Genomic DNA, 12085 nt, shown 5'->3' with positions numbered 1-12085 from the left:
GAAATATAACACAGGAGCTGTGTCATGATACGTTACTGTTACCCAAGATGAAGTCCCAGCTGCTTAGCCTGTTATTCAAGACCTCTGTGACCTGGCTGCAGACATCCCACAGCCTCGTCTCCCACTGCTCTGTTCCCCTCCTGAGCCCTTCTTTCCCCCAATGTGCCATGCCTTCTTCATGCTGATCCCATCTGCTGGAATGCCTTCCTCCTCCTCCACTCACCCTTTAAGACCCACCTTCAACATGATCTCTTCTGAGAAGCATTCCCTTAATGCCATGTTAGGGGCAAGGCATGACTCTATGGAAGAACAAAACCCAGAAAGTGTCAGAGCTGGAAGACACCTTGAAGATTATCTTACACAATTCTCTTCTTTTACCCATAAAGAAAAGAAGGCCCAGGGAAGGAAAGGGGCAAGCCCAAGGTGACAGCAGCTGGTCTTGCACTCAGGTCCCATGGCCCAGAGCTCTTCCTACTACGTGGTGCAGCCTCTTAATGAATCAATAAATCCATGAATGGCCAAATGGGCAAAGAGAGCATTGCTGAAGCCCTGCCCAGAGAGAACACTTTGGAATGAATAGTCACAGCTGTTCTGTGTTAAGGCCTTTCAGTGCACCCAGGAGGAAGAGGGATTCCAGAGAGATAAGAGGCAGCAGGGACAGCACCACAGGGTAGGTGGTATTTAGGGCTCCAGCATAAGCCAAGGCCTTTGAGTGCTAAGGGGCAACACTGTGAGTCTAGGGGTTCATCGGGCCACCCAGGCTCAGGAAGCTTGCTCAAAGGAAGGACAGAGCAGGCCCACAGGCCTGACTTCCTGGTCACTGTCAAAGCTGTCCCATGCTGTCCATGGTCCCCTAGGTGCTATGCTCTGAAGACAGGCAATAGGGCAGAGGATGACCTCTGCCCCTGCAGACAAGTGCTATCAGTACTAGCTCTGCTGTTGCTTCTTCCTGGCTTCTAAAGTCACCCGCACACTATAAAATTAGCTGGTGCAGCCTGATACGCTAATTAAGCCAAAGCATGACCCCCTTCAGGGATGTGGCAGGATGAGGGGGGAAAGTGCGAACCTTGGAGTCAATAGATGTTAGTCTGAATACTGGGCTCCACCTCTTTGAGTCTTCAATTTCCCATCTGAAAAAACAGGGACAATTCTCATCTGTCTATTTCTATCCTGCATGGTGATGATGAAATGAAATGATATATGAAAAATGCTCAGAATGGTGCCAGCACGTAGTAGGCACCCAACTATTGTCCATTCTCCATTTTTTTTTTTTGAAGCCTTTTATCTTCTGCTATAATTGTCAACTTCTGAAGTGTCTTCCTAAATGACCCATAATGGCTCCACACTGCCTATACAATAAAGTCAATGCCCCTCAGCATTTCATTGGAGACCTGGCCCTAGCTGACCCTCAGTCCGGATGGTTGGCCACTGTCCCTCAACCATGATTCACTCTTTAAAGCCTTCCTTCCCTTTGTTCATGTTGGTCCCTCAGCACACAAGGCTCTTTACCCATCCTCTGCTCAAAAGCTACCTTTTCTATGAGGATTTCCAAAATTAATCTTTCCTCCTTTTCAACCTTTCCTCTAATTCTTATCACTCTGTGCTTGGGATTTGTTCAGTGTTTATTAAGTACATATTATATGCCAGACTTAATTCACAGGTCTCTTTCCCACTCAGTGTGAGCTCCATGAGGTAACAAGCATTGGCTGTATTGCTCCATGGCACCCAGAAGGCCACACGGCAAGCTGTCAGCCACTAGCAGGGGCTGAGGGGAGGGAATGAAGACAATAGTGTGCATAACAGTCAGTCAGTACTCAACAAACAGGTGCAGCACCCCTGCAAGCAAGGCAGGCAGAGACAATTCAGTCTATTAAGAGGTCCAACACATAAAAGCACTCTGGCTACCATATACCCATGCCGTATGAATTCCATTTATACTGGCGGTGGGGAAGAGAAAGGAGCCCTGGTATAGTTAGGGTTATAGAAACAGTTCCAAGGAGAGACTCTGGTGGCGTGGACTAAGCAGTAGTAGTAGAAATGGAGCAAAGTAGACATTGTCAGGATACATTTAGAGGTAAAGTCAGCAGGACTTAGTAAGGGATTCGATGTGAGGATGAATGACGAGAGGAGAGGAATCAATGTGGACTCCTAGATTTTTGGCTTCAGCAACTGGGTCGATGGTGATGCCATATACTGAGAAAAAGACCCAGTAGAGATGGTCTTGAAAAAGACAAATAAAAGTTCTACTCTGGGCACATTACACTGGAGATACCTATTTAAAATTAATGTGGAGATGTCAAATGGGGACTTGGATATATAACTTGGTGCTCAGAGAGGAGGTCAGAGCTGAACATAAAAATTGGGAAATCATCAGCATACAAAGTTGTTAAAGCCACGGGTCTGAATGACGTTGACTGGAAAACCTGCAGAGAGAGAAAAGATGGGAGACCAACACAGAGCTCCGGAGCCCTCAGACCTTCAGCATTCGGGCAGAGGAGAGGCGGAGCCCATGAAGGAGACTATGGAGAAGCAGCCAATGAAAGAGTAGGAACCAGAAGAGCAGTGTATCCTGGACACCAAGAAAAGCAACTGTTGCCAAGAAGGAAGATGAGTGAGTTTTAGAGGTCCCTGGTACAACATTGTACCTACAGCTAACAATACCGTATCGTACACTTAAAAACGAGAGTAGACCTCATTAAGTGACACGACAATAAAAAAATGTTTTTAATAAATTAATTCTTTTTTTTTTTTTAATGTGCAACACAGTTGGACATGAGGCCAGATTTGAGTAGTGCAGCAGACTTGAGAAACATTTCTCACATGGGGATCCTCAGGCCAGAAAGGGAAATGACTGCCCAGGATCACATAGACAGCAGGTGGCAGACAATGCTGGGACCAGACCTCAGCCCCCCAACTGCAGAAGGCTGCCTCTAGCTCACTCTACCTTTCTGTAGTTTTTACCTTCAGTTCACCTTTGTCAGATTTACCTTTGCAAGGCCCCAAGCCTCGTATTTGTAAACAAGTACAGCAGGTCACAATTGTGGTTTCTGCTCGTGGAAGCAACCCTAAAAGGACCAGAGCTTTGTGCTAAAATGTGGTAAACAATCTTGTGCCCAAAAAGGCTGGAATGAGAGAGTAATTAGCAAGTGTGTGAGCCTCCTTGACAGCCTGGCATCCTCACCTGTGGTCTCATATAGAATGACTCCTGTGGGGTGATACTACCATTGCTTCTTTGGGAATAAGAGTGGAAAAAAATCCACCTTTATTGAAAGCTAAAAAGGCACACCTTGGGATGTGAGGCCATGCCTTGAAAACAAATGACTCAACATAAATGGGATTTAAACAATAACCAGTGGACTGTAAAAACATCTCTGCATTAATTGTGAAACATCTCTCCTGAATGCCAAAGATCTTATCACATTTCTGGCCTGACAGAGAAGAAAATGTGGTACCCTGAGCAGCCAGGTATGACAGTGGCAAGGAATATATCTCACTCCAGAGATGAACAAAGCATGACCTGGGACAGCACACTGAGAGCCCTGCCTCAGCAAACAGCGCAGGAGGCCACAGCCACCTCGGAAAGCTCCTTGATAACCGGCCACCAGCTCCAGACTGAGCAGCCTGAGCTGGACCTAAGGTCTAGCCTCAGCTCTGCCACTGACTAGCTGGCAATCTTGGGTCAGTCACTGCCTCTCTTTAGGCCTTAGGGTTGCTCTGGAAGCAATGGGATCCAGGAGGGCAGCCAAAGAAAGGGAATTAAACAGTGTTGAGACAGGATTGGGTAGCCATCTGGAAAAATAATGAAGTTGAATCTACACTTGACATTGTGTATCAGAATAAGTTCCAAATGGATCAAAGACTTACATGTTAAACAAACAAACAAACAAACAAACATAAAAAGTACTAGAGTAAAATAGAGGAAAGTCTTTTATACCCTGGAATAGGGAAGGCTTCTCTAACTCAAAATCCAGAAGTCACACAGGAAAAGACTGATAAATTTCGTCTACAGAGAAAGAAAAGGTTGCATGGCAAAAACAGCACAAAACAAACAAACAAACAAAAACACACCAAAAGTAGAAACAAAAAAAAGCTGAGAAAATATATTTGCTGTCTGAGCCACAAAGGCCTAACCCCCCTAATACATAAAAAGATCCTAGAATTTTTTTTTTTTAGACTTTATTTATTTATTTGAGAGAGAGAGAGACAGCGAGAGAGGGAACACAAACAGGGGGAGTGGCAGAGGGAGAAGCAGGCTTCCTGCTGAGCAGGGAGCCCGATGCGGGGCTTGATTCCAGAACCCTGGGACCATGACCTGAGCTGAAGGCAGACGCTTAACGACTGAGCCACCCAGGCGCCCCGATCCTAGAAATTTTTTAAAGATTTTATTTATTTGAGAGAGAACACAAGCCGGGGGTGCAGGGGCAGAGGGAGAGGGAGAAGCAGGCTCCCCCGCTGAGCAGGGAGCCCGGTGGGGCTCAATCCCAGGACCCCGAGATCGTGGCCTGAGCCAAAGGCAGATGCTTAACCGACTGAGCCACCCAGGCGCCCAGCTCCTAGAAATTCATTAGAAAAAGACGAGCAATCTAACTGGAAAAAAAGGGCAAAGGATATTGAGGCAAGCCATATGATACAGTCCCGAAGTCCTAATTCCTGGAGCCTGTGAGTGTTACATTACATGGCGAAGGAGAACTGAGATAGCAGATGAAATTAAACTTGCTAATTAGCTGACCTTCAGATAGGGAGATTACGCTGGATTATCCAGAGCGGGAGAGGGAGCCTAAAGCAATCACAAGGATTCTTAAATGTGGAAGAGGGTGGCAGAAAAGTCAGTGTCAGAGTGATATGATGAAGGAAAGATTCAACCAGCCACTTCGGGCTTTGAAGACGGCAGGAGCCACAGTCAAGAAATGCAGGTAGCCTACCTACCAGGAGCTGGAACAGGCAAGAAAACACTCTGCTTAAAGACTCCAGAAAAAAAAATGCAGCCTGTTCACACCCCGATTTTAGCCCAGGGAGACCCATTTCAGACTTCTGACCTCAAACTCTACGATAATGCATTGTGTTCTTGTTTTAAGCCACTAATTTTCTGGTAATCTGTTACAGTAGCAGTGAAAAACTAACATAGGTATGGAGAAACCCTTCATAAAGAAGAAAATACAGGAGTGACTGGGTGGCTCAGCTGGTTAACTGTCCAACTCTTGGTTTTGCCTCAGGTCCTGATCTCAGGGTCTTGTGATCAAGCCCCACATCAGGCTCTGCACTCAGCGGGGAGTCTGCTTGAGATTCTCTCCCTCTGTCCCTCCCCTCTGTCCCTCCCCCCCGGCACACACACACTCTCTAAAATTAATAAATAAATTCTTTAAAAAAAGAAGAAAATACAAAGAGCTCCTAAATATACAAAAAGGTGCTCAATTTTCATTCATAACTACAAGTAGAGGGATTAGAAAGGCCACAATCATCTTAAAGAAGAACAGAGTTTGAAAACTTAATACCAGATATTGGAATTTATTATAAAGCTGCAATCAAGGTGGAATGGTACTAGCATGCACATAGAAAAATAAATTAATGAAAGAGAAGAGAGAGCCCAAAACCAAATTTACACATATATATACAGTTTCTTGATTTACAACAAGGGAGCCTCTAAAAATCAATGGGGAAAGGACAAACTTTTCAATAGATGGCTTTAGAGCAATGTGTTGTTGTTTTTTTTTTAAATTTTTTATTGTTATGTTAATCACCATACAGTACATCATTAGTTTTTGATGTAGTGTTCCATGATTCATTGTTTGTATATAACACCCAGTGCTCCATGCAGAACATGCCCTCCTTAATACCCATTACCAGGTTTTTTTTAATACTGATTCAAAATGGATTCTAAGCCTAAATGTAAAAGGCAAAATTAATAAAGTTTCAAGATGAACACAAAGGAGAGTATTTTCATTTCATGGCCTTGGAGCAGACAAAAATGTTGTAAAGAGGGCACAAATACCTCAAACCATTAAATAAAAGATTGATAAACTCGACTTCATTAGAATTAAGGATATCTGTGCATCAAAAGACACCATTAAGAGAGCAAAAGAGTAAGCCATTGACTGGGAAAGGAAAAGATGTTCGAGATATATATATATATATATATATATTCAAGACCTTTGTTTTATATATATAAATTATATATATATAAAATATATATAATATATATAAAATTATATATATAATTATATACATAAATATAGCATATATTTTTATATATAGTATATATATTATATATAAAATTATATACATATAAAACATATATATAAAAATTATATATATAAAACATATATATATATATATATAAAACAAAGGTCTTGAATCCATTAGACAAAGGATGCCTGCAAACCATTAAGAAAAACATACACAAAACCCACTTGAGAGTCTTTGCACTTGACAGAAGAAGCTGCCTGAGTGGCCTCTAAGTATATGAAAAGGTGCTCTGCATCATTGGCTATCAGAGAAATGTAAATTAAAATGACAGTGAAGTTCCACACTACTTACTGCGCAGGATGGCCTCGATCAGCAAGACTGAAAATACCTGGCAAGGATACGGCACAGTTGGAACTCTCACATATCACTGATGGGCAATATATAATCGGCACTACTACTTCGGAAAACTGTTTATCTACTAATGCTAAGGATGGGATCCAGAAATCCTACTCTCAGTTACGTACTCAAGAGAAACCAATGTGTATGTTCACCAAAAGGCATGTGTAAGAATGTTGACGGCCTTATTCACAGTCAGCAACCCAAATCTTCAACAGTGAAACGGACATCTAAGTTGTGATATGTTCATCCAGTGGGCTAATACTGACCAATAAAAAAGAACTTCCACTACACACAAAATAAGATGATTCTTAGAGACACAATGTGTTGAACATTCGAAGCTGAACACAAAAGAGTACACAGTGCATAACACCATTTATATGAAGTTCAACCACCGACAAAACTCACTTCTGGAGACAGAAGTTGGAGTAGTAGTTAACTCTAGGGCTGGGGTATTGCCTGAGAAGAGATACCTTCTGGGGTACTTGAAACGTCCTGTGTCTTGTACTGGGTGGTAGTTTCCTAGGTATGGGCATAGGTAAAACTCATCAAACTGAACTTTTAAGATCTGTACACTTTATGGTATACATACTATATTTCCATTTAAAAAGTAAAAAAAGACAATAACCACCCTTAGTAGTTTTTCACCTATCAGATCGGCAAAAATCTAGAAGTTTCTTAACACACTCTTAGGGAGGCTGCAGAAACAGGTACTCATATATTGCTAGTGGGGGGAAAAATGGTATAAATTCCTATGAAGGCAAAATTGCCTATGAAGGCAATAAGTCTCTTGCAAAATTGCTGTACTAACTCTTTGATACAATAATTTTGCTTCTAGGAATTTATTCTTCAACGTCCCACAAATGAAATGACATATATACACAAGGTTGTTCACTACATCATTACCTATAATAGCAAAGTATCAGAGATGATCTACATGTCCACCAACAGGGCATGGGTCTAATAAATCATGGTACATAGGTATATTGGAATATTATATACCTGTAATAACTATCTAGGAAGGTTTTTATATTGATATGTAAAGATCTCCCAGATAAACTGTTGACAGAAAAAACAAGACATTACAAAGTATGTACAATATAGTACCACTTATGTGAAAGGAGGGATAAAAATATATCTTAGCGTTTACTTAATATGTGCAAAAAGAAACTAGAAAAATACAGATTAACAGGCATTAGTTGCATGTGTGGTGGAAGGGTTTTTGGGCAATGGACAAATGGGAGGAAGGGGTAGGAGGGAAGTTTTTCATTTTAAATCTTTTTATGTCTTTTAAGTTTGAATCATATGCATGTGTTAATTATTCAAAAATTAAATAAGTAAATTAATTTTTTAAGAGGTAAGGGACAATGAGGGGGTAAGAAGAATCCTAAAAGGGGTGGTTTTCCAAAACAATGTCATCAACTTCACAATTCTATCTGGTGATCATACAGAGAACCGCTGAATCTGAAGAAGACATTTAGGCTGCAAGACAGAAAAAGTTGCTAACATGAAGGGGAACTCAGTATTGAAAGGGCAGGATGAGATCATCTTATCTGGTGGCCTTAAAACCAGGCTGGACTGTCACTGGTCCACAGGAAGGCAGCATGGGGTAGTGGACCACAGGCTCTGAAGTTAGAGGCCTGGGTTAAAGACCTGACACACTGATTCCTCCCAACAAACTGCTCAGCGATTTGCTCTGAGGATTAAATGAGCTAATATAAAGCATTTATGCTTTGCCAACCCCACTGTGCACAGGACCATACAGTTTACACTTGCCTCTAAGCTCTCTGCAAGGCCCTGGGGTTTGGAGGTACGGCCACTCAGAGGAACAGCCTGTGTCAAAAAAGATTTAGTTCTATTAAATTCTTACATGACCCTGTTTGATGGGTTTCAAGCCAAGGTCAGACGCTGTGCCACACATATTACAGAGGTACAAAGGTTCAATAATTGGAAATCATCACTGAAATGAACGGGAAAAAAAGATCTTTACATAGATTATAGCTCCAATTTGGTGAGAGAGCTGGCTTTGCTTGGAGGAGGAGGCATGACACTTTCTTGCCAAATATCTAACCCTTTAACAATGCCTGTCTGGCGAGCCTGAACGCTCTAGGAAAAGGCCACCAATAAAATCCTTTCCAAAGGTCTGCGTGGAGCGGGGAGACAGGAAATGCAGTCAGCTCTTTTTTCTCTGCAGGAAGGGAAGGCTGAACAACTGCATATCAGGAGAGAAGGCAAACAAATTGCCCATTCAAGCCAAAATAAGCTGCTCCTAGGGGAAGCAAAACAGCTGGAACCAATTCAGCCAGACACGGAGGTGAGGGCCCCGAAGCCAGAGCTGGGCCTGGGAGCCAGCTTCTGGTAGGCAGGGATCTTCCGAGCAAGTGGTGGTCGCATGCCCTCATGCCACCTCTGCTGACCTCAGTCTCTGCCCACGAATGGGAGCCAGGCAGCCAGCTCTGTGAGATGTGGAGGGAAATCCTAGGTGGGAAGGCAGAAAGAAAGAAACGGCCCAGTGAACCTGCCAAGTGAGCGAGCACCTGCTGAGCACCTGTTACGTGGCAGACACTGAGCAGGCCCCTGACATACCTATGCCATTTGGAAGAACAACTTTCAGGGGTGGTTGATTGTACACATGAGGAATCAGCCTCCCTGAGGTGGAGTGACTGTGCATGGCACAGTTAGAAGTGGCCAGGCCAGCTGTGGCCTCTGGCCTCAGCCCTCTCCTTCCTGACTGTCACTTGAGTTTCTCTGTGTCTAGCTCCAGCAGCTCTTCCTTTGTCCGAAGCCCAGACTCGCACTAGCCATGGCCATGCCTGGTGGCAGACACAGAATATGTCAAGAGAAGCCTCATTGGAAAACTAAGGAAAGAACCAAACCAAATTGCAAAAGAAGGGGAAAAAAGAAACCTGGAAGCAAATGAAGTAGCAGAGTAGAATTATTTTGTTCCCTAGAGAAACCTGAAGTGTGGCTGCTGTGGGGTTTGCTTCAGGTTGGAACATGCACGTTCTGAATCCCTGTCTGGGGCAGTGGACAGCAGAAGCCTGATCTGGAACAAACCTGGCCTAGCACTGTTTCCAGATCCCCCAGATTGGGGTCCCCAGGCTCCAAGTTTTACAAATGCCTTCTGCAGCTATGCTGAGACCCTGCACTTGTGCCCGGAATTCTGGGTGGGGAAGACACTTCCCTCTCTAGCTCCTGAGGTTCCCACCTTGAGCGTCAAGCCTTCTTATACTTATCTTACAATTACTTCCTTCCTTGAAGTCTTAATATATGATGATGATGATGACGATGATGAGGAGGACAATAATAATGCCAGCTAACATTTATTGAGCCTCTACTTTTGGGCCAGGCACTGTTAGCACTTTACGTAACAACCTTATGAGGTCAATCATATGATATTCCAGATGAGGCGATCAAGACACAGGGGGGTTAAGCCACTTATACAAGGGTACACAGCTCCTAAGTGTGGGAGCCAAGACTGGAATCAAGCAATCGGACCCTAGGGTCTGTGCTCTCCCTGACCACCACCCACACTGGATAGGGTCGAAAGAACAGTCTTGCAAGTCAGGCAGACAGCTCTACTACTTATTGCTGCTTACCCTTGGACAACCTGTAGAGCCTCTGAGTCTCAGGTTTCTTCTCTATAAAGCGGGTACAGCAAACACACTTTGGGGAGTGTGCATTCTTTTTTTTTTTTTTTTAAGATTTTATTTATTTATCTGACAGAGAGAGACACAGTGAGAGAGGGAACACAAGCAGGGGGAGTGGGAGAGGGAGAAGCAGGCTTCCCGCGGAGCAGGGAGCCTGATGTGGGGCTTGATCCTAGGACCCTGGGATCATGACCTGAGCCAAAGGCAGACGCTTAACGACTGAGCCACTCAGGTGCCCCTGGGGAGTGTGCATTCTAAGACAGAGCAGGTCCTGAGTCACATCCTTCCACCCATCTCTCTTCCACCTCCCTCTCTGGTTTGTCTGTTGCACGTTCATTAGACACTAACGCTGCTTCTACACTTGAGGAAAGTTTGGCTCCCTTATATTCTGTTCTAGTCTGTTCTGTAACTGTTTTGCGCCTACTACACGGGAGACACAGCACCGGGCACAGAGGGCCCGGATCTCAGGGAATGAGACTGAAGGCAGAGAAATCCATCTCAAGTGGGCAATGGTAGAAGGGCTGAGGCGAGGAGCTAACTGTGAGAACTAGGCTTTAAGCAGTAGGAGCTCTCCTCCTTCAGCTTGTCTCCCTCTCCTGGCCTTCTGCCAGAGCCAACAGGTGCTTCTTGTCACTTCCTATCGCACAGCCCGCGCCCTGCAGGACACCCATGGAGGGTCCCATCCCTCCAGTGGTGGAGAGCCTCTGCTCCCAGCTCACACGCAAGCAGGTGGATATGCCCAGAGCCGTGTGACTGCGCCCACCTTTCCTGACTCTGCAACCATGCGTTCAACAGACTGTGAGCCAAGACCGGGCACTGAGGACAAAACAGAGAATAACAGGTCTGCCCTCCAGGAGCTCACCGGCACACCTTGCTCTCCACAGCGTCTGATGTTCTCCTCATTTGGGAGAGGACAGAGGAGAGTTGGGTAACACTGGACACCTTTCCAGAATGTTATCATGTCTCTATCCCAAGTAACAATGATTTCACTAGCACAGTTACACTAATAAGCCATTCTCCCCTCTCCCACCTTGACCAAGAGAAATGAGAAGCAAACAGAACTATAAATACACACACACACACACACACACACACACACACTTCTCTCACACCCCGTATATATCAGGTATCTCACATACATTAATCCTCACAGCAATCCTGCAAAGTGGAATTCTCCCCATTACGGAGATGAGGGGGGACATGGGAGCTCACACGGAGATGGAGCCGGTGTGAACCGAGGTTGTGTGCCTGCAGAGTCCGTGCTCTTTCTACAGCCCTAGGCTGCCTCTGTCGGCTCAGCCTGCCACCCTGCTAGCTAGCTCCAGCCCCTCCTTCATCGGGACTGTGTTCTTTCCCGTATTTAGATTCCCTGCAATCTTCTTGTTTGTGCTGGTCACAGAGGGAGCCAACCTCTCTCCTAGACCAGCGAAAGCAGCAGTGCCAGCATCCTAGGCACCACCTCGGACTCTGTGATTAGCGTGTCTTAATTACACCCAGGCTGGAGCAGTTCCGGGATCAAGTATCTGGTGCGGCTGCAAAGCATGCAGGTTTGCTGTTACATTTTCTCTCTCCGTCTCTGACTCCAGCCCCGTTTACTCCCCACCCCCTCTGCTGGCTGGCAGCCCACCTCCTCAGCTGTCCTTGGTTCTGCCTCGTTGCACATCACGTTCAGGCCTACTGCTGCCACCTCAGGCAGCTGAGCCAGTCTAAGCTCAATTCAGAAAACAGTGCTCGAGTCTCTGCCGAGTACCAGGCACTGCTCTGGGTGCTGCAAATAGGCAGGAAACAAAAAGAAAACGCAGGGGTCTTGCCCTTCAGAAGCTGAGTCAGAGGCTGGGAGACAAGTAGCCTGGAAC

The 12085-nt window shown here is 44.9% G+C and overlaps 1 protein-coding gene across 16 annotated transcripts in view; it reads right to left on the bottom strand.

Annotated features, from left to right (window-relative positions):
• The window catches only part of SERGEF (secretion regulating guanine nucleotide exchange factor), a 217128-nt gene that overhangs the window by 69433 nt on the left and 135610 nt on the right, over positions 1-12085 (bottom strand). For 2 of the 16 annotated variants that reach the window (XM_025894495.2, XM_025894497.2), the window contains one exon: positions 6535-6571. The exons of the other annotated variants lie outside the window; for them this stretch is intronic. In XM_025894495.2, coding sequence (XP_025750280.2) covers positions 6535-6571 — 37 coding nt within the window. The remainder of the gene's footprint in view (positions 1-6534; positions 6572-12085) is intronic. 16 annotated transcript variants of the gene reach the window in all.

This window comes from Callorhinus ursinus, unplaced genomic scaffold (genome assembly GCF_003265705.2).
Source record: "Callorhinus ursinus isolate GAN/ISIS: 27379988/994484 unplaced genomic scaffold, GSC_fseal_2.0 scaffold49, whole genome shotgun sequence".
Classification (NCBI taxonomy): domain Eukaryota; kingdom Metazoa; phylum Chordata; class Mammalia; order Carnivora; family Otariidae; genus Callorhinus; species Callorhinus ursinus.
This window is presented reverse-complemented; position numbering and strand designations above follow the sequence as displayed.